General features: G+C 44.0%; 1 protein-coding gene across 3 annotated transcripts in view; it reads left to right on the forward strand.

The window, feature by feature from the left end:
• The window catches only part of MATN2 (matrilin 2), a 139,443-nt gene that overhangs the window by 71,818 nt on the left and 43,745 nt on the right, over positions 1–23,880 (forward strand). For all 3 annotated transcript variants that reach the window (XM_034668358.1, XM_034668357.1, XM_034668359.1), the window contains one exon: positions 10,080–10,202. In XM_034668358.1, coding sequence (XP_034524249.1) covers positions 10,080–10,202 — 123 coding nt within the window. The remainder of the gene's footprint in view (positions 1–10,079; positions 10,203–23,880) is intronic.

Genomic DNA, 23,880 nt, shown 5'->3' on the forward strand with positions numbered 1-23,880 from the left:
ATCCTCAACCAAGCACCTGACCTGTTGGAGGTGAGGAGTGAGATGATTAAGCCACGGTGGACCCTTGTTGCCAGTTGCCTCGGTTAGGGAGACTGAACACATCTCCAGAAGGTCAAGTGCTGCTTGATGGGGCTATGCTGAGTGCAGAGCAAATGGCAGGAGTAAGAGAGGCTGCAGAAGATCAGAGAAGAGGGTCATTCTGATGGCCCACACAAGCTCTGGGCCTTCCCTGCTTCTTACCGCACCCAATTAACCAGAGACCCTGGGCAAGGAAGGAAGGGTAGCCATTGGACAGGTGTCCAAGGCAAGGGGAGACATGAAGGGCAGTAGTAGTGAGGATGTGGCAGTGCTTTCAGGGCTTGAGGGTGAAGGCTGGGTTGGGAGGGGCAGGCCTTGCTCCCGGGAGCCGGTAGATGGGGGCAAGACTGTCACAGGAATGCCAGACTGAAAGCTAAGCAGGCAATCTAACCTGCGGACAGCAGTTGGAAGGGGGCTTGTCAAAGATGGAGACTCCGGATGTCACACTTAGGCAGGAAATTTAGAGAGGCAAAGGCTGGTAGGGACTCTGGAAGCATTCCATCAGCGGCTGGTCTGGATGGCCTGTATGTAGATGGGAATGTTAAGAATATGGGGACCATAAATCCCAGTTAATCCAGCATGATCCCAGTTTATGCCTGTTGGCTCAATTCTCAACAGCTCTCCCTTTCACTTTCAAAGGGCTTCTATTCTGGGGTGATAAATTATAGGATCACCCTAGTTAAGGCCAGTGGCTTAGACAGTGAAGAGACCAACTCTGTTGAAGCAGAGAGTTCCTGCAGGTGTGAAGCAGAGGATGAAATTGAAGATGCCAGCTGGAAACAGAGCGTTCAGGGCTTTGAAAATCAGGCTGAAGGGTCTGGACTTCATCTCTGGAAGAGAGACCCTGAAGGGTTTCTAATTGGAAGGGACAAATGCAAAGCCTCATTTTAGGAAACTTAAATCATGGTGAACTGCAGGATGGAATCCAGAAGGAAGATGGTGAGGGACGGAAAGACCAGTTAGGAGACTCTGGCAGTCCTTGAGGAGAGGTGACAAGGGCCAGAGTTTGAGCGAGACGACTGAAGAGATGGCGAGGGAAGGAGTAAGGGATAAGGAGGCGCCATACATAAACGGGAGGAGGACAAGTCAGAAGTCGCTCCTGAGTTTGAGCTCCCATGACTCTGAGAGATCATGAGTAGGTTAGACAAGGTGAGTTTGAAGTGGAGGTCGGACCCGACAAGGGCGTGTCGGGAGGGAAGAGGAAAGTGCTCCTTACGATGAGGGGAGTTTCGAACCAACAATGCAGCCAGGAAGCAGCACGGTGCGCTCCTTTCTAGATTTTAATTCCCATTTAGTTTTCACTTTCAATGCGTCTTTGTGTGTTAGTTTTGACCTTCAGGACAGTAAGACCTGGGCTTCAGTCCCGGTTCTGCCGCTCACTGGTCATGGGTCGTTTCATTTCTGAGCCTCCGCTTTCTCATCCATATTGTAGAGTAATAATACCTACGTCATAGCGTGTTGTGGGATTAAATAAGGGAACGAGTCAAGTTTCTAATACACACGAGGCCATTATTATCATTATTACAGTGCATATCATCATCGTCATCATTTCCTGGCTCTCCTGAAGTATGGAGTGAGGAGACAGTGAAGGCCTGAGCCCTGCTGGCCTGAGCCACATGTAGGGAGCAGGAGGGATAAGCGGGGTGGGGAAAATATCCATGAAGGAACAGCCTAAGGTGGGGGAGGGGGAGGTGAGCAAAAGAATCAGAAGTCATGGAATATGATGGGAAAGAGAATTTCTAGGCCAGGTCAATATTAATGTCATGCTCCAGTGAGGCCAAAGGGAACAGAACTTAGAGAAAAAGCCATTGAGTTGAGTCACTGATTCATCTCAGCAAATATTTCCAAACTCTCTGCCAGGCAGTCTGCTGGCCGTTAGGGACACAAAGATGACCAGAAGCCCACTGATAATGAGCAAGAGGAGTGGAACAGAGAGGGCAGATTTCAGGGGGAGGGGGAGGTGGTGAGACAGTAGGGACAGCAAATCTAAATTATTTGTTTAAAGACGTGTGGTAGAAATTCATTATGTCCAGCTACAGGTGAACGGATGCAACCTTCCAAGCTGTGGTTCTAGCACTTTGACTCATCCCAGAATTATGACCATGACCTGCATGAAAATTCAATTCTTAGCCAGATTCAGGGCTTTTCAAGATAGCATTTCCATTTTTGAGTTACAGGAACATTAAATTTTAGTGTTGAAGTCCCATTTCCCTAACTGCTCACTTCACTCTGGACAGCACTGAATTTATTTCCACATTCAGGTGATCGAGGGTGGATTCCCAGCCTAGGTCCTTCTTTTGCTTTAATTGAGTTCCCTCTATTTGTACTCCATCAGCTGCCTCTAAAGCTGTGTTAATTATCATCCAACGCTGCATTTTTCAAAGACCATTTATCTCTATCTTAGGAGTCACTTTTCTGCTGTACTTGTTCATCTGGTGTTTACCAACTGCCTTGTCTTTGGGGTAACTTGGGTCCTGTTTGTGTCTTATCTGCCAAAGCAGATTGTAAACCCTTGGGGACAGAAGCCAATGATTGTACCTTTCATCTTTCCCAGAGCAGACTTGCAGGATGTTTCCATACATTGACTGAGGCTGAGTGATTGATCACAATCTGAAGCAGTGATGTATTTTTAAAAAACCTCGTTCCCTTGATTGTTTTTTAAATTACAAAATCAATTTTTGCATATTAAAGAAATTGTCAGAATATAGATGTGTATAAAGTCAAAAACTGACAGCCATTCCTCTTCAGTTTCACTTCCTGGAAGTAATCACCGCTAAAAGCTTGGCTTCTCCTTTCTGCCTTTCTGCTAAGATGTATTATGAATAGTATTTGCTTGTCATTACCATCCAGGGTTTAACACAATGCCTGATGTTTGGTAATTGCTCAATAAATGGTTGTGGAACAAACGGATGGCATTAAGGTATTTCTTAACCCCCAAATTCAGTTTTATCTGAATAAAGACCCAGGGTGATAAAAACCTATCTACATTTATTGAATGTTACTAAAGTCCTAACGCCTATTTGAAATACTTTATGTATAATTGCAACAACCCTATGAGGTGGGTACTCTTGTTATCACATTTTACAAGCCTCTTAACCTGTCTCTGTTTCAATGATTTTATCTGTAAATTGAGGATAACAATAACACATACCTTAAAGGATTGTTGTAAGGGTTCAATGTGTTGATATATGTAAGGTGTTTGCTAATATTATTACTGTCATTATATTGTCTGATACATGGGCAACTGATAAACATAAGCTGAATCTGAATTTCTGTATCTTTTTTATTTAAATATTTTATTTATTTATTTATTTATTTATTTATTTATTTGTTTATTTATTTGAGTGAGAGAGAGAGAGAGCATGAGTGCAAGGGAGGGGAGGTGCAGAGAGAGAGGAAGAGGGAGAGAATCTCAAGCACACTCGGTGCTGCGCGCGAGCCCAATGTGGGGCTTGATCTCCTGACCCTGAGATCATGATCTGAGCTGAAACAAAGAGTCAGACGCTTAACCAACTGAGCCACCCAGGTGCCCCTGAATTTCTATAACCTTTATGAATTTTTGTCTTTTTTTTTTTTTTAAAGATTTTATTTATTTATTTGACAGAGATAGAGACAGCCAGCGAGAGAGGGAACACAAGCAGGGGGAGTGGGAGAGGAAGAAGCAGGCTCATAGCAGAGGAGCCTGATGTGGGGCTCGATCCCATAACGCCGGGATCACGCCCTGAGCCGAAGGCAGACGCTTAACCACTGTGCCACCCAGGCGCCCCTTGAATTTTTGTCTTCTTATGAATGCTTGCATGTGATAGCGTGTCAGATGTATGCTGCATTTACAAAATCATACTGAGGCCCATACTCAGAACGATGGTGGCACATAGCATGGGGATTTAGCATGGCATGACTGCTGCCTTCAGAGCTTTTCCCCTAGATTCTCCTCTATCAATGACCTTCAGTGAGGAGGGGATGGTTGATAATTAAGTTGGGGACAAGGGATGGGATGATCCATTTTTATTTTGAAAGGTCAACTTTTTAGGTCATCAGCTGACCACCCATGTTTGAAGCATGACCTCCCTCAATTCCAGGATGTTAAGTACTGGATTTTCCCCGATACTGGTTTGCTAGGGCTGCCGTAACAAAACCACAGAGCAAGTGGCTTTAACGTTAGAGCTTTATTTTCTCGTAGTTCTGGAAGCTAGGATTCCAAGGTCAAGGCGTCAGCAGGGTTGGTTTCTTCTGAGGTCTCTCTCCTTGACTTGGACAAGGCCAGCCCCTTCCTGCCTCCGCATATGGTCTTTCTTCTGGGTACACACGTGCCTGGTGCCTTTGTGTGTGTGCAGATTTCCTCTTCTTACAAGGACTCCAGTCAGACTGGATTAGGGTCCCCCCCGAATGGCCTCATCCTCATCGAATCACTTCTCTAAAGGTCCTACCTCCACCTACAGTCACATTCGGACTGGGTTTAGGACTTACACATATGACTTTAGGGTGGGGAAGACCATTCAGCCCAGAACACTTCCCTGTTGTTACCGAAATCAGTCCGAAACGCTCTGAGTTTCAAACTCCTGCATACAGAAACCCAGCTGTGCCCTCAGAGGGGATGTTTTGTGACTGTGACTCTACGTGTGTGTCTTCTGTAAACTCAGCAAGTCGGCTGCTTCTACCGTTTCTCTAATGATGAATTTGGTTTTTCTTACTCTGTCATCAACAAACTTTAAAACCCCAATGCTCCTCTTTGAAATATCCTATTTCTACTGATGCCATCCCCTTGCAGACTGATGCCGGCTGGGAAAACTTTGGAACGTGACCAGGTTGTAAATCAGAGACCATCGATCTGAGGCTTCATTACCTTACACCAAAGTATCGTTTATCCTTGGACACAGCTGAGTGATTTTTCACATATTAGGCAGAGACCAGCTTCTAACCCTGAGATTTTAACACTTTGTGATCCGGAGGGCCGAATTCTCTACAGCCCGGGAATCACCCTTTCTGCTCTTAAAGGAGAGCGTATGGATACGTCAGGCAAAACAACTGAGAAAGGGTTTTATCGAAGGAGATGAGGACTTGGAACAGCAGGAGCGTCTCCGAGTCCCGCACATGGAGCGCCTCCATACATGTGCTCCCGAAACTTGGCCTCTCTTTTTACAAGGACAGTTTTGCAACCAAGGAAGTTATGCCAGGAACCCAAAGCATGTGGCAAAGGGTGTCAGAGTTGAATGGACTGGCACTCTCTTGGTCTTAGAAAGCTTTTAGGTTCACATGCTTGGAGGGGGCTCTTCCATATCTGATGTGCTGATGGCCTCCTCTGCTGTCCCCAGCAGCCTGGCAGCAAGCCGGTGAGTGGCCCTCAAATCAAGGGGGGATTGGACACCTTGGGGTTTTCCAGGCCAGGGTCTTGAGGCCCAGGAATGCTTGAATCCTGCCTTGCCAACCCCCCCTTTCCCCTTCAGTTCCTCGGATTGCTGAGCACACACAAAACAAAACCAGCAAGAGAATCCAAGTCCAGGAGAAGCCTTCTTAGCCTGTGGTTGGCCGATGGATGGAAAGTGTCTTTCAAAGAGTGGAATCGTAAAAAAACCACATATCCAAACCTATCTTGACCTTTTTGTTTTTATTTAAAACATATAAATGTACTTTTAATAAAAATTACCCTTAATGACCCTTTTAAAGAGTACTAATTTTAAGTTCATTTTTTAAATCTATGATTAAAAATTTTTTTTCTTGCATAAATCATACCTGTAATGTACTGTCCACGATTTTCAATTTTAGTTTCTTTAAATTGGAGCAAGAATTTGAAGACTTCTGTAAAGCAATCTAAGGGCAGAATCCTTGTAAATTTTTATGAAAATTAACCCAATCTTCTACGTGTTTTATCCATGCCTGGTTCTATAGCAATTTTGGTTAGCAAATTGCTTTAATTAGGTCTTCCCAAAGCTTTCAATTTAGGTTTTATTTTTTTAAAAACTCGATTTATTTTAATGCTTATATTTAATTGGTTTTTTATAGTATTTGTAATTAAGTACAATAACATGTACAAATGGCATATATAGCTTTGGGAACAAAACCAATTTTAACTCTTTTTGGCAGTGGTTCTCAAATTTTAACGTGCCTCAGAATCATCTGGAGGGCTTGTTAAAACACGCATTCTTGGGCCCTACACCCAGTTTCCGATTCACTAAGTCTGTAGTGGGGCCTGAGAATGTGCATGACTAACACGTTCTCAAGGGATGATTGTTGCAGCTGGTTCACCACCACATTTTAAGAACCAATGCTTTATACGCGTGCAGTCAGGCAATAGGGAAAGTACACAGGTGCTCTGGAGCACAGGTGTTCCACCACAGCTGCTTTATAAGCATGCAACCCAGTCACAGCTGTTCCGAAGCACAGGTGTTCCAACAGTCTGGAGCACTTAGTATGCTCTGGGCATCAGGTCCCATATTTTCAGAGGGAATGAAAAGCATTGATTGATCAGGAATTTGTTAGGGGAGGTCAGTTAAAAGAGCTTCTTCTGTATAACTCTTATTAACCACCTGGTCCAACACTTGATGTTCTAGAGCATTCTGGAAAATTGCAGGTTGGAGTATGGGCCTTAGATTTTAGGCCTAAGTAAAACCTCCAGCCTGTCCTCACTCTAATAAGGGGCCAACACACTCACATGTCTCTCTGAGGGACTGAGCCAGCTGGGCTCAGAAATTACACCCCCTGGTGTGTAAGCAGAAGTTGCAAGAGAGAGGGAGGATCTGAGTTTCTCACTTTAGGTATAGCTAGCTGCCCACTCATCGTTGTACTGTCAATGTCCTGCAACCTGGAAGTCAGAGTAGCAGCACTTCTCTTTGTTGGGGACACTGAAAAGTAGGCGGCCTGAGGCAGGAGAGGCTCACTGATGGCAGATACCCCTGTCAGTGGTTGGGAGATTTTTAAGATGGCAGATGAGGCCCAGCATGGGGAGGTCGGAGGTCGGAGGTGCCCACTGCTAACACAGGTCGGTGTGAGCCACAGCATGGCCCACTCCTATGACGGACAGACTGGGACCCATCCTAGGGCTTGGTCTCAGGGTCCTCCGTTTCCACGAGTATTTGTGCAATGTTGCAGTGGTTCTTGAACGATGAGATGTTAACTTTTAGAAGAATTTGGTGCCAGAGCACAATTTATGGTATGACTCCTCTCCAGCAACTGGCTAAGGTCCCATGACTTGCAGATCCTGTGACTATGTGAATGTCCTGTCCCCGCAATGCCCTGTGTATTGAACCCTCAAACATTAGGTGCTATTAGAACTCTTCAGGGAGGCGAAGTCACAAAAATGATACTTTAGACAAAAACTTAATGAAGCCTGGAAGCAAAAGGATAAGCACAACACAGCCTTTAAAATTCTGTAGCTTTTTCCTTTGCGTCTTTTGATCACTATGCCAAGTATGCCTTTATCTCCCCAATGTGTGGTTTTGGTTTTCAAATCACACGTGTATTAATTATGGATCCCATTTCCTTTTTTTGTTTCCAAGTTTTTGATATCAAAATATCCTGAAATGTTATAGAGGGAAATGGTTTTTTAAAAATTAATTAATTAATTTGGGAAAGGGGGGAGGGGCCGAGAGAGGGAGAGAGAAACTTAAGCAGACTCTGTGCTGAGTGAGGAGCTAGACAAGGGGCTTGATCTCACGACCCTGAGAACACAACCTAAGTCAAAACCAAGAGTCAGATGCTTACCCGACTGAGCCACCCAGGCCCCAAGGGAAATGTTTTTTAAAGGAAAAACAAATCCTCCATAATTCTACCACCTTAACACTCCAAGGATTTTTATTTCTAATTTCTAGGCTTTAGGCATGCCTAGGAGCTCAGGTCACCTGGGTATAATCCCTGTAAATATTCAATTTTGAATCTACTTTTTTCACCAAATTTTATCTGTCTTCCTATTTACAATTATGTTAGGATGATAATGTTGATAACCGTCTAATGCCCCAAATGGAACTCCCGATCTTCTCCCACAAAACCCACCGTGCCTCCACCGTCAGATGACAGCAGCTCCATCCTCACACCAGATCCCCCAAGTCAGTCTTCCTCCCTCTCTTTTCCTCTTGCCCATTTCTATTCCAGCAGGACCCCCACTGTCCCCACCTCACCTTACACCTTGTGTATTAGCTTCCCAGGGCCACCATCACAAAAGACCACAAACTGGGGGACTTAACTCAACAGAAAGGTATTGCCTCCTGGTTCTGGGCTAGAAGGATGAAGCTCAGGTGCTGGCGGGGCCGTGCTCCCGCTGGAACTTGCAGGGGACAATCCTTCTTTGGTCTGGCAGTATGTTGACCCTTGGCTCTCCTCAGCCTGCGGCCACATCACTCCAGCCGCCGACCTCACATGGCATTCACCTCGTGTGTGCACGTCTTCACGCGGCCTTCTCCTCTCCCTGTAAGGACACCAGCCATAGTGCATTAGAGCCCACCCGTAGGAGCGCATCGCCCCTCCATTGTATCCACAAAGACCCTGTTTCCAAATAAGATCACATTCACAGGTACCAGGATGAGGACTTCCGCATATCTTTTTGGGGAACACGTTTAGGCCAGAACACCCAGAACACTACTCCGCTGTTTCCACCCCCCCCAACTTCCTCACAAAAAATCCTGCTTTCTGTCTCCTCCTTTCCTCACTGGGATGATTGTAGTCTTTGAACTGGTTTACTACTGTCATACTTGGTCTCTGTGGTCCGTTCTCCATTCCTGTGTCCAGGACCTTCCAGTGACTCCCTGGTCATTCAGAGTAAAAACCAAAGTCATCGCGGTGGCCTCAGTGTGTCCTGATGCGCACTCATCCTCCTCCCACTGGCTCTGCTGCAGCCATGCTGGCCTCCCCGCGGGTCCTTCTGATGACCACCTCGTGGCCTTCCTGCTTGTTGTTCCTTTTGCCCCAATGCTTCTCCCTCCCAGTTATCCGCTTGGCTCGTCCCTCATTCAAGACTCTGCCCAAATGCCGCCTTCTCCTGAGGCCTCTCCTGGCCACTTCTGTTACCGTCCACCGTCCTTCCCACCTCCCCACAGTTTCTGTTCCTTTTCCCCAGAATACTCTCCACCTTCTACAGGACGATCTGATGTACTTATTTTATTTTTTGACCACCACCACCGTCATCCAAATGTAAGCTCCTTGAGACTGGCATCTGCGTCGGTTTTGTTTTTTGCTCTATCCTCAGACGCTAAAACAGGGCCAGGCCTGGGGTAGGTGTTCAGCAGACACTTGTAGAATTAAGGAGAATTAGGACAAGACATTTTTCTCATAATTTACTAAAGCATTTACAATTATTAAATGTTTGTCTTATTTTGCAGATTGTTTTTGTCACCGTAAAAAATGGTGCTATAAATAGCTCCCCCTTTTCTCAATGATTTCCTTGGGTCCCATTTCCACAGTGAACATTGTCAAATGTCCTTCCAAATGGATTTTTGTCAATTTATGATGCCACCAGCATGAATAGCTCTGACTCCCTTTCCAGGCCGCCTGGCCACTGTTGGGTTTTGTCCTATCCCTATTTGTGCAGTTTAATAGTTATAAGTGTTGTAAGCCTTGTGATGGTTTTGATTCGTGTTTCTTTATTTTAAAAAAGATTTTATTTATTTATTTAAGAAAGAGAGAATGAGCCAGGCTCCCCGCTGAGTAGGGAGCCTGAGGCGGGACTCAATCCTAGCACCCTGAGATCATGACCTAAGCCCAAGGTAGATGCTTAAGGGACTGAGCCACCCAGGCGCCCCTGATTTGCATTTCTTTAACGTTAAAATACAATTAGTCGTGTGTTCTTTAGTTTATCTTCTGCTATAAACTGCCTGATCTAGATTCCTGATTATTTTTTGGGTGGTGGGTGGGGGAGAAGGCTTGGATCCATATTTATTTATACATATTTTATGAGGGCAATTATATTAATCTTCATTTATATTTGTTATAAGTATGCTATTATTTCCATTCCATCCTACTAGTTCCTTTCCTGTTTGTGTTTCTGCTTCAACTCTGGGTTTGAACATTTACAGCTGTGGACTACTGCGCCTCAGAGAACCACGGATGCGAACATGAGTGTGTGAATGCGGACGGCTCCTACTTTTGCCAGTGCCCTAAGGGATTTGCTCTTAACCCAGATAAGAAAACATGCACAAGTAAGTTACATTAAAAAAACGTGTGTGTGTGTGTGTGTGTGTGTGTGTGTGTGTTTTGGCCAGTTTTTGGACCTAACATTTTATTTACTTGCTTTAATTTTAATTCCCGTGTAGTTACCATACGGTGTCGTACTAGTTTCAGCTGTACAATACAGTGATTCAACAACAGCAACGGCATTTTCGTGATGCTCTTGCTATGGGCCCTGTGGCCATGGGACCTCTCCCAGGCATATCGTAGCACAGGATTATGTGATGGGAGTCTGATACCTTCTGCCCCTGTTCCCCTTTGTCAGGCCTTTCTTCCCTTGTCCCAGGACTGTAGCCCACCCTGTCTGAACCTCACTCTTCGAGGCACTTGGCAGAAGTGCGGTTCATCGGAGAGCACATGTGGGAGCGTTCTTCCAGCATCTGCTGAACGTGCTGTGCTGACCGTCGGACCGTCTTACTTCATGCTGGCTCGGCCGGGCTGTGCCCATCAGTATTAACAGAGCTTAGGAAATACTGTCACTGAAGCCTTGTGGCTTGTGGGCTTTTGCTCTGACTGCACACAAGTACAGGAAAAACACTGAGCCTAGAGGAGTTGAGTGTGGTTGCTTTGGGGTGGGGGAGGGGTGGGCGGAGGGTGGTTTGCAGAGAATTGCTCGTTCTTTTGTTTGACATAGTGAGTTGTATTTGATTTCAACTAGCATACACAAATCAGAATTAATTTGAGCTCCCCAAATCTGACCATAAAAATTTATAAACTATAGGTGTTTTGCAAAAGGATGGCAAAAGCATTCTTTTACATGTAAGTGTATGTCAGAGCCCTGAAGAGCTTGCGTATGGGTTATCACCCTGTAGGGGCTTCACTTGAGAGAAGCTTGTGTTCAAGTGTTAGGGCCCAGCATTTTTAAAAAGTGAAGTGTTTTGTTGTTTTTTTAAGATTTTATCTATTTATTTGAGAGAGCGCACATGAAAGAGAGAAAACACAAGCAGGGGAAAGGCAGAGGCGGGAGAAGCAGAAGCAGACCCCCCACTGAGCAGGGAGCCAGGTGCGGGGCTCGATCCCAGGACCCCGGGATCATGACCTGAGCCGAAGGCAGCCGTTTAACCGACTGAGCCACCCAGGTGCCCTAAAAAGTGAAGTTTAATAGCAGGTTAGCATAACTCATCTCTGAAACATACATCAGTGAGAAAACAGGATTGCAATTCATAAAAAGTTCATGTACCCACGACCTTTCTAAAATGAATCGATTATGGAAAGCAAGATATACTTGCACAGCATTTTAAAAAGCATCCCCCACCAAACTCCTGAAATATAAATTTGCCCTTCAATCCCTAAATATCAGCAGCTTACAAACACTGGAGCTGGAGGTAGGGGCGGAGCGTGCAGCTGCAAGGGACACATTTCTGGAGCGCTAACCATGTGCCAGTAGCAAGGAACAAGGCAGGTCCTTCCTGGAGGACAAGGTATCTGGGCTGAGACTTCAAGTCAGAGTCATCATTTATTTACCAGGCAAAGATGGCAGAGATGGGGGTGGGGGGTGGGCAGGAGGAGGAAGGAAGTGCGGAGATACGAGCCAGACAGGCTCAGGCCCGTGCCTGGCACAGGACCTACACACAGTTTATTGAAAGAAGAAGTGAATGAATGAGTGGACTCCTCTGTCCCTAGTCTCCCTTCCCTTCTGAACATTCTGAACCATAAGCCAGCAGCCTGGGCTGCGGTATGGCTGGGAACGTGGTTGCTGGGCTGAGAGGTCAGTTCTCTTCATCGGAGAGGAGGCCGTGTACGTGTGTGTATGTGTGTGTGTGTGTGCTGCCAAGAGGCAGACTTCGGCCTCAGATCAATATCTGCTCTTTCGCTGGGTGATCTTGGGCAAGTTATTCGTGCCTCAGTTTCCTCAACTAATAGGGGATGATAATACTGCCTTCTTCATAGTGTTGTCTTGAAAACTAAATGAAATCATCCATATAAACCATTAGGCAAATTGTCTGGTGCTGAACAAGTTCTTTTAAGGGATGATCCCGCCTTCAAAGACTTTAAATTGGTATTTATTGAGCATATACCACACGCCTGAGCTAAGTTTAATAGTGCATAAAAAATTCAAGACTTGGCCCCAGGCTTCCACTGGGATGAGACTTGGAAGAAAACACACATCCTATCCAGTCTCCTTCCTGCTTCTGCAGAACTTCGTCCCTTCCTGGGGTCCCTGTGCCCAGTTCCCAGGACCTTGTCATCACCCCCACCCTGTGGCTCAGCATGTCTTCTATCCCAGAAGCTCTTGGGACACAGAGGATTCCAAGCCCCAGGATGGTGCAGGCAAGGGGACCCTGGCAGTGGACACAGGGGCACTGGGAGGAGGGGTCTGGCTGGGAGGCAGGGGACGGACTGGTCCAGTTGGGAGGCCTCACCAGTTAGGCACCGAGCCCGGCAGTCCAGCTGTCTCTGGGTCCTGGTCGAGTCCAGACGCAGAAGTGGGCAGAGAGGAGTGCTGGGCACTTACAGGGGTCTGGGCAGGCAGCATCGGGGAGATGTGTCCCCTAGAAAAAGGACCCCCTTCTTCCCATGCTTGGGAGCAGGGCGAGAGCCAGACCTGGGGAGCTTGCCGGCGAGGGGAAAGGGACCCCCGGCTCACTTGGAAAGCTGCGAGAGTGGGAAATAAAGCGAAATCCAGCGGCAAGAACTGCGAGCCTTGGGAGCACCCCACATCTGTGAGGGACAAGAACAGGAACTGTGAAATAGGGGCCAGTTAAAAAGACAGAAACAGGATGGAGGAGGAAAGTCAGAGTCCAGGCAGCCATCCTGTTAGTCATTAATGAGCCATCGCGCCAGCTTCTAGCCAAGTCGGCCTGGCTGCTGCTGTGATGTTGAGAGATCTTTGAAAACATTTTTTCCACGTCTCATAAACTTGCAGAAAATGAAATAAAACAAAAGACACTCAGTCCCTTAAATGTCGTCTCTATTTTTAACCAAGAGTGTATTTGAGGGCTTCATCCAATTAGTAAGTATATAATTACGGTCTGGAAAAGTAGACTGTCAATGGGATAGACCAAGCATGGTTAATTTATGATTAAGCCAAAATGTACAGAATAGAGCTTTATGTTCCTGAACAAATAATATAATTTAAAATAAGTACTAAAAAAACCCACAACTTTTTATATCAATTCTTTACCCTAAAGCAACCCATCCAAACCTATCTGAATATTTGGTAGAGGGGAGAAGAGTAGAAATATGCAGGTACCATGAATTTGCAAACTATTGGGAAGACTTTTTTTCATTACAGTAAAATATACGTACTAAATTTACCCCTGGACCCGTTTTAAAGCGTACAGTTCAGTGGCATGAAGAATACTCATGTTGTGCAACCATCCCCGCCATCCAGCTCCCGAACTTTCCATCTCCCCAAACTGAATCTCGTCCTTATTAAATAACTCCCCATTCCCTCCCCAGCCCCCAGCCCCTGGCAACCACCCTTCCACTTTCTGTCTGTTTGAATTTGACTATTCTAGGTCCCTCATGTAAGTAGAATCATAACAATATTTGTCCTTTTGTGACTGGCTTATTTCACTTAACATAATGTCTCCAAGATTCACCCATCCAGGTTGTAGCCTGTGTCAGAATCTCCTTCTTTGTTAAGGCTGGGTAATATTCCATTGTACGTAGACATCACATTTTGTTTATTCGCTCATCTGTCACTAGATACCCGGCTTGCTTCCCCCTTTGGGCTGTAGTGAATAATGCTGCTGTGAATGTGAACATACCTGTATCGGTTCAACCCCTGCTTTCAAACTGCTAGATCATATTATGGCAAGACTTTCCGAGGTCTAATTTAAACCATTACTACTGAGCCAGGCATGAGGACACTCTCAGATGTTCAGGGTCTTTTCATGGGAAAGATAGAGGACTTCCGTCCGCTGGACAGGAATTTACGTCTTGGTCTCAAGGAGACTGGGTTTCACGTCTCATGCTTAGTCATCTCGTGCCTGTGATAATGAGTTAAGGCAATTATAGACATTTGTAATTTATGTAATAGCATGTTGCTATTTATTATTTACTGACTTCGAGATCATTATGCTCATTATTTTTAAGACTCCGTTGATAACTTGTTCCACATTTTCATCCTTTTTTCAAATAGGAATGCTTTGCACAGAGTAAAGTACTACATGAATATTTATAATTTCATTAAAATTGAAACACAGAAAAAGGGAATAATTTTATAATGAAGCAGCAACATAAAATATAGCATGTGTAAAATGTATCAGTCTTTGGGTTTCCTGGCCAGCTTGTGGCTAAGCTACTGTAAAATGCCACTTACTTTTATGAGACCTATGTGCGTGAATCAAAGACTCTCATTTGGAGGCAGCCTTAAAGTTCAACCTAGTTCTAGCCCAACCACCCGTCCTACAATGTTCCCACCATGCCATTGTCCAGCCTGCACTTGAAGACTCCTACTGACAGGACATCCACTACACCCCATGCAGTGTATTTCATTTTGTGCAGCTCTGACTTTTAGAAAGTGATTCCTTAAACGAGCTGATAACGACTTCCTTGTACTTTGAAACCAACAGAACAAATTAAGCTTCCTGTATTTTCTTGGTCACTAGGACTGAGTCATATCAGAATACTTTATTTCATTTAGTAGACTAGCCAGGCATGGAAAATGTGGTAGGAACTATCTATACTTTCATAGACATTCAGCCAATTTGCTGACCAAAGCCCTGTACCCCATAGACCAGATGGACAAATGTGTGCTGGATGAAAGAATAATTGGTTGGGTCTGTAACTAGCTGAATGTCTGTACCCAGAAGATGTTAATTGCTGAGCTGAGATCCTCATGGAAGGAGTTTTTTAAGCAGCCTGGCAAAAAGAAGCCTGAAGTATGTGAGATCTGTCTTATATCTTTAGTGACCCCTTGTTGGTTCTTAGTGGTCAATGTTTACACATCTAAACCTCCAAAACACTCTATTAAGAGTAATACTGATCATTATTTATTCATGCAACAAATGTTTGTTGAGCACCTGCTATATAACCAGAAACTGTTGGAGACACTGAGCATGCAGTGGTAAAGTAAAACAGACCAAAACACTTCTGTCCTTATGGACATTCTATTGGAACAGAGTAAGACGGGCTCACAAGAAAGTGGCATTTGATCGAAGACTTGAAAGAGGTGAGGGAAGGAGGAGACTTCTGAAGTAGGGGAAACAGCACCAGTGCAAATGCCCTGAGGCAGGCAATATGAGGCTTGGCAACGTTGAGGGAAAGCAAGGAAGTCCACGTGACTAGAACAGAGTGAGACGTAGTAATGTAGTGTTGTGGTCCATGGAGCGTAGAGCCTGTCCTCTCTGTAGCCATATGCTTGAATCCCCAAATTCCAGTGATACCTGTGAGCCTATAGTCACTTCTCTATTGTAAAAACCTAAACTGGCTTCGTTTGTTGCCTGTATTTTGTGTTTTCAATATAGACATCAGAAGCTATACATATTGTCCCTGGCAATTTTGCCTGATTATTTTCTTCTCTGTTACTGGGCACTTCCCACACTATTCTTTTTTTCCATTTTTTTCAATGCTGTTTTCCATGGCAACTAATCTCACAATTATGAACATGTATACTTATTTTTAATACCTTTTTTGATTATAAAAGTTATGTATACTTATCCTAGAAAACTGGATCACATAGAAATGAAATTGTATATGGGGCGCCTGGGTGGCACAGCGGTTGGGCGTCTGCCTTTGGCTCAGGGCGTGGTCCCGGCGTTGTGGGATCGAGCCCCACATCAGGCTCCTCTGCTGTGAGCCTGCTTCTTCCTCTCCCACTCCTCCTGCTTGTGTTCCCTCTCTCGCTGGCTGTCTCTATCTCTGTTGAATAAATAAATAAAATCTAAAAAAAAAAAAAAAGAAATGAAATTGTATAAAATGAAATGATCTATGCCTTCATCACCCAGAGATAACCACGGTTAATACTGATTTGCTATGTTTCTCTCCAGTCTTTTTTTATGCATGTGAATATATTTTTATAGTGTTGAGGTCATATGGTATAACATTAAATTATGAGTATTTTCACATGTCATTTAAATGTTCTCAAAAACATTTAAAAAACATTTTAATGTCTGCATGATGATCCATCATATGTAGTTATCACAGATTGTTCAACAGTTTTTTTGGCTGTTCAAATTGTATTGTGATAAATATCCTCATATGTAAGTCTTTGCATTTCTTTTTTTTAATTTCTTTTTTTTAAAAAGATTTTATTTATTTATTTATTTATTTATTTAACAGAGAGAGATACAGCCAGCAAAGAGAGGGAACACAAGCAGGGGGAGTGGGAGAGGAAGAAGCAGGCTCCCAGTGGAGCAGGGAGCCCGAAGTGGGGCTCGATCCCAGGACCCTGGGATCACACCCTGAGCTGAAGGCAGATGCTTAACGACTGAGCCACCCGGGCGCCCCAGTCTTTGCATTTCTGACCAGGAATAAAACATAAAAGGAAATTTATTGAATCAAAAGCTGTTAACAATTTAAGGCTTTTGATGTATTTTGCAAAATTATTTTCCAAAAATTTGTTAACAACTTATACTCCACTGGAAGTGTTTTGAGGAGGTGATTTAAAATTTTTTTTTGCTAACTTGCTAAGAGAAAAAATTTTCTCATTGCTTTATTATCATGTCTAATTACCTTTCTTCATAAAATTATATAGTAACATGTAGAGATAATTGACAAATATATGTTTTTGGTGTTGTTATTTGATTAATGAAAAGTCTGTTCAAGTTAAAATTAACTCAAGAAGAAATAGATCATGTGAATAAGGCCTCTATCTATTAAAAGAAATTGAACTTGTACTTATAAACCATCCCACAAAGAAAACACTTTGAGGAAGAGCTAATACTACTTTTATACAAATTCTTCGAGAAAATCACAGAAGAGGAAACGTTTTTCAACTTACTCGGTGAAGCCAGTATTACTCCAATACAAAACTCAGAAAAACACATTACAAGAAAGGAAAACCACACACAAATATTCCTCATCAAATACATGTATAAGTTCTTCAGTATTTTTAGCAACCAAATCCTGCAATATATGCAAAGGATAGTGCATTTGGACCAAGTGAGATTTCTCCCAGGAATTCAAGGCTCATTTAACGTTCAAACCTTGATCAATGTAATTCACAATATTAACATACAAAAAAGCAGAAACCATAATAGCCCAACTCAATAGATACAGAAAGAGCCCTGGACAAGACCTGACATTCATATGATTTTTAAAAGAAAAAACCTCTGCACAAATGAGGAATGATGAGAACTGCCTGGATCTGATAAAGTGCATCAATGGAGAAACCATCAGGTAACATCATACTTAATGATGAAAGACTGAATGCTTTCCTTATAAGATTAGAAACAAAACAGGATACCCATTGTTACCACCTCCTTTTAGCATTGAACTATTGGTTCTGGCCACTGTAATAAGGAAGAAAAAAAGTAATGAAATCTGGATTAGAGAGGAAGAATTAAAGCATCTTTATTACCAGACAACATGATCTGTGTAGATAATTCAGTGGAGTCTACAAAAAAGCTACTGGAGCTTTTAAGTGAGTTTGGCAAGGTTGGAGAATACAAGGTCTATATGCAAAACACAACTATTTTTTATATTTTTTCAGTGGAAAATCAAAATTAAGATTAAAAAATGCCATTTACCTTAGCATTAAAAATGTGTAGTTACCTATAGATAAATTTGACAAAAAATGTGAAAGACCTATACACTGAAAGCTACAAAACATTGCTAAGGGAAATTAAAGACTTAAAGACTTAACAAAATAGATGTATCATGTTCATGGATCGGAAGACTTAATAGTCTGTCCTTTCCAAAGTAATTTATACATCAAAACAATATTTATCAAGATCCTAGCATGCTGACAAGCTGATTCTAAAATATATGTGAAAATGCAAAGGATTAAAACTGTTAAATGAATTTTGAAAACGATGCACAGAATTGGAGAACTTAAACTTCTTGATTTTTATTTTTTTATTTTTTTAAAGAATTTTTTATTTATTTATGTGACAGAGAGACAGCCAGCGAGAGAGGGAACACAGCAGGGGAGTGGGAGAGGAAGAAGCAGGCTCCCAGCCGAGGAGCCCGACGTGGGGCTCAATCCCGGAACTCCGGGATCACGCCCTGAGCCGAAGGCAGACGCTTAACGACTGCGCTACCCAGGCACCCCTAAACTTCTTGATTTTTAATGCTAAATATAAAGCAACAGGAATCAAGATTCTGTGGTATTGGTGTAAAGATGGATGTATAGGTCAATAGGACAGCATAGAGTCCAGAAATAGACCTATACGTGTAGGGTGAAATGATTTTCAGTAAAGATGCCAAGGCAATTAATGGGGGAAAGGATAATGTCTTCCACAAATGGAACAACTGGATTGCAAAAAACCCCCCAGAAACAAAAAGCAACTTCACGTTCAAGCTCATACCACATACAAAAATTAACTTGAAATGGATTTTAAACTTAAATATAAGAATAAAAATTATAAAAATTCTAGACAAAAACATAGGAGATCTTAGTGACCCTGGGTATGGCAAAGGTGTCCTAAATAGATTATTTTAAATTATTAAAAAATTAAAAATGAATAACTTGAACTTCATCAAAACTAAAGCTCTTGGGGAGGGAGGTTAAGATGGCGGAGGAGTAGGGGACACCTTTTTCAGCCGGTCCCCTGAGTTGAGCTGGATAGGTACCAGACCAGCAGGAATATCCACGGAATCAGCCTGAGACGCAGGAAGATACATCTGGATCTCTACAAATGAACATCTCCAGCGCTGAGTATCGAGGTACGAAGCGGGGAGCCGTGAAACCGCACAGATATCGGAAGCTAAACAGAAGGGGGAGGGAGCTGCCGTGTCAGGGCGCCGGGAAGCAGTAGCCACCTGCAAGGGGGAGCGGACAGACCGCGGACCCGCACGCTTGAGACAGCAGGCTGAGAAGGGAGCTCCGGGAGCGCACGCGGGACGGCTGGCGGTTGGCGGGCCACCTGCACGGGGGAGCAGGCGGACTCGCGGACGGCACCCGCGAGACAACAGACTTAGAACGCGAGCTCCAGGAGCGCGCGCGCAGGGCGGCTGGCGGGCCACCTGCACCGGGGAGCGGGCGGACCGCGGACCCGCACTCTGGAAACGGCAGACTGAGTCCGTGAGCCGGGAGCGTGCACCACCAAGCATCTCACGGAGCTCCGGAGCTCCGGTGTGCTCACTGGATCGAGGCTGAGACCGGGAGCTCCGGGAGCGTCCGCGGGGCGGCTGGCGGCTGGAGGGCCACCTGCACGGGGGAGCAGGCGGACTCGCGGTCAGCACCCGTGAGACACCAGACTGAGACGGGGAGCTCCGGGAGCCCGCGCGGGGCGGCTGGCGGCGGGCGGGGTTGGAAACACAAAGGACAGAGACGTGCCGGCCCTGGAAGTGAGGGCTGGGACGCCGGGTGTGGGGCGCACAGCCCGGGATGCTGCAGGGTTGAGCAGCACCAACAGAAACAGAGTTAAAGTGGCCAGAACATCAGTGGAGAACGATCCGCGATCCCTCTGTTCTGAGACAGAGGCTGAATTTCAGCCGCTGCTGCTCTCTCAGAAGAGGCATAGCAAACCGCCAGGGAAAGCCGCCAGAGAACAAAAGCCCGGAAATACCGGCTCACAGGGTGCCCATCCCCATCCCCCCTCGCAAGGGACACAGAGACTCTACCCAAACAGGGTTTTCTGAGTACCTGCAGGCAGGCCCCTCCCCCAGAAGGCAGGCTGAAAAATCAAGAAGCCCACAACCCGGAGCGCCTGAGTGGCGCAGTCACCAAGCACCTGTCTTCGGATTAGGGTGTGATCACAACGCTCCGTAAGGAGTCCTTCATCGGGCTTCTCCACCGGGAACCTGCTTCTTCCTCTCCCACTCCTCTGCTTGGGTTCCCTTTCTTGCTGACTGTCTCTCTCTCTCTCAAATAAATAAATAAACTCTTTAAGGAAGAAGCCCACATCCCTAAGATCTCTATAAAACAAGGGCGCACGGCCTGGGTCCCAGTCAACACTTGGGCTCTGGACAACCCTGCAATCTCTCTTCATCAGAATGACGAGAAGGAGAAGTCCCCCCCAGCAAAGAAAAGATAATGAGTCTGTGGCCTCTGCCACAGAATTGGCCTCGGCCACAGAATTAATACATATGGATGTATCCCAATTATCAGAAATGGAATTCAGAGCAACAATGGTCAAGATGATGAGTAAACTTGAAAAAAGCATCAGAGAAAGCGTTGCTGAGAATATAGAATCCCTAAGGGCAGAAATGAGAGCGAATCTGACAGAAATTAAAAATTCTATGAGCCAAATGCAGTCAAAACTAGAGGCTCTGACGGCCAGGGTCACCGAGGCAGAGGAACGCGTTAGCGAATTGGAGGATGGGTTAGTAGAAGAAAAAACGAAAATAGAAGCTGGTCTTAAAAAAATCCACGCCCACGAATGTAGATTACGGGAGATTACTGACTCTATGAAACGATCCAATGTCAGAATCATCGGCATCCCTGAAGGGGTGGAGAAAAACAGAGGTCTAGAAGAGATATTTGAACAAATTGTAGCTGAAAACTTCCCTAATCTAGCAAGGGAAACAAGCATTCGTGTCCAAGAGGCAGAGAGGACCCCATCCAAGCTCAACCAGGACAAACCTACGCCACGGCATGTCATAGTGCAATTCGCAAATATTAGATCCAAGGATACAGTATTGAAAGCGGCCAGGGCAAAGAAATTTCTCACGTACCAAGGCAAAGGTATCAGGATTACGTCAGACCTGTCTACAGAGACCTGGAATGAGAGAAAGGCTTGGGGGGGCATTTTTAAAGCTCTTTCAGAGAAAAACATGCAGCCAAGGATCCTTTATCCAGCAAAGCTGTCATTCAGAATTGATGGAGAAATAAAGACGTTCCAAAATCGCCAATCATTAACCAATTTCGTAACCACGAAACCAGCCCTACAGGAGATATTAAGGGGGGCTCTATAAAGGTAAAAAGGCCCCAAGAGTGATACAGAGCAGCAAGTCACAACCGATACAAAGACTTTAAAGAGAAATGGCATCATTAAAATCATATCTGTCAATAATCTCTATCAATCTAAATGGCTTAAACTCTCCCATAAAACGCCACAGGGTTGCAGATTGGATAAAAAGACATGACCCATCCATTTGCTGTCTACAAGAGACTCATTTTGAACCCAAAGATGCATTCAGACTTAGAGTAAGGGGATGGAGTACCATCTTCCACGCAAATGGACCTCAAAAGAAAGCTGGAGTAGCAATTCTCATATCAGATAGACTGGATTTTAAACTAGAGGCCATAGAGAGAGATACAGAAGGGCACTATATTATTCTTAAAGGAAGTATTCAACAAGTGGATATGACAATTATTAATATATATGCCCCCAACAGGGGAGCAGCAAGATACACAAGCCAACTCTTAACCAAAATAAAGAGACATATAGATAAGAACACAGTAATAGTAGGGGACCTCAACACCCCACTATCAGAAATAGACAGAACACCCTGGCAAAAACTAAGCAAAGAATCAAAGGCTTTGAATGCCATACTCGACGAGTTGGACCTCATAGATATATATAGAACACTACACCCCAGAACCAAAGAATACTCATTCTATTCAAATGCCCATGGAACATTCTCAAGAATAGATCATGCTCTGGGACACAAAACAGGTCTCAGCCAATACCAAAAGATTGAAATTATCCCCTGCATATTCTCAGACCACAACGCTCTGAAATTGGAACTCAACCACAAGGAAAAACCTGGAAGAAACTCAAACACTTGGAGGCTAAGAACCATCCTGCTCAAGAATGACTCGATAAACCAGGAAATCAAAAAACAAATTAAACAATTTATGGAGACCAACGAGAATGAATACACAACGGTCCAAAACCTATGGGATACTGCAAAGGCAGTCCTAAGGGGGAAATACATAGCCATCCAAGCCTCACTCAAAAGAATAGAAAAATCTAAAATGCAGTTTCTATATTCTCACCTCAAGAAACTGGAACAGCAACAGAGGGACAGGCCTAACCCACTGACAAGGAAGGAGTTGACCAAGATTAGAGCAGAAATCAATGAATTAGAGACCAGAACCACAGTAGAGCAGATCAACAGGACTAGAAGCTGGTTCTTTGAGAGAATCCATAAAATTGATAGACCACTGGCAAAACTTGTCCAAAAACAAAGAGAAAGGACTGAGATTATTAAAATTATGACTGAAAAGGGAGAGGTCACGACCAGCACCATTGAAATTGCAAGGATTATTAGAAACTTTTATCAACAGCTATATGCCAAAAAACTAAACAATCTGGAAGAGATGGAGGCCTTCCTGGAAACCTATAAACTACCAAGACTGAAACAGGAAGAAATAGATTTCTTAAATAGGCCAATTAACTATGAAGAAATTGAGTCAGTGATAAACAACCTTCCAAATAATAAAACTCCAGGCCCAGACGGTTTTCCTGGGGAATTCTACCAAACATTCAAAGAAGAAATAATACCTATTCTCCTAAAGCTATTTCAAAAAATAGAAACAGAAGGAAAGCTACCAAACTCATTCTATGAGGCTAATATTACCTTGATCCCCAAACCAGGCAAAGACCCCCTCAAAAAGGAGAATTACAGACCGATTTCTCTAATGAATATGGATGCCAAAATCCTCAACAAGATCCTTGCTAATAGAATCCAACAGTACATTAAAAGGATTATCCATCATGACCAAGTGGGATTCATACCTGGGATGCAAGCATGGTTCAACACTCGCAAATCAATCAATGTGATACATCATATCAACAAGAAAAGACTCAAGAACCATATGATCCTCTCAATTGATGCAGAAAAAGCATTTGACAAAATACAGCATCCTTTCCTGATTAAAACCCTTCAGAGTGTAGGAATAGAGGGTACATTTCTCAATCTCATAAAAGCCATCTATGAAAAGCCTACTGCAAGCATTATTCTCAATGGGGAAAAGCTGGAAGCCTTTCCCTTAAGATCAGGAACACGACAAGGATGCCCACTCTCGCCACTATTATTCAACATAGTACTAGAAGTCCTTGCAACAGCAATCAGAAGACAAAAAGGGATCAAAGGTATCCAAATCGGCAAAGAAGAAGTCAAACTGTCTCTCTTTGCAGATGACATGATACTCTATATGGAAAACCCAAAGGAATCCACTCCCAAACTATTAGAAGTTATAGAACAATTCAGTAAGGTGGCAGGATACAAAATCAATGCCCAGAAATCAGTTGCATTTCTATACACGAATAACGAGACTGAAGAAAGAGAAATTAGGGAATCCATCCCATTTACAATAACACCAAAAACCATGCGTTACCTTGGAATTAACTTAACCAGAGACGTAAAGGACCTATATGCTAGAAACTATAGATCACTTTTGAAAGATATTGAGGAAGACATAAAAAGATGGAAAAATATTCCATGCTCATGGATTGGAAGAATTAACATAGTTAAAATGTCCATACTACCCAGAGCAATCTACACTTTCAATGCTATCCCGATCAAAATACCGAGGACATTTTTCAAAGAACTGGAACAAATAGTCCTTAAATTTGTATGGAACCAGAAAAGGCCCCGAATCTCCAAGGAACTGTTGAAAAGGAAAAACAAAGCTGGGGGCATCACAAT

This window comes from Ailuropoda melanoleuca, chromosome 9 (assembly GCF_002007445.2).
Source record: "Ailuropoda melanoleuca isolate Jingjing chromosome 9, ASM200744v2, whole genome shotgun sequence".
In the NCBI taxonomy this organism is placed as follows: Eukaryota; Metazoa; Chordata; class Mammalia; order Carnivora; family Ursidae; genus Ailuropoda; species Ailuropoda melanoleuca.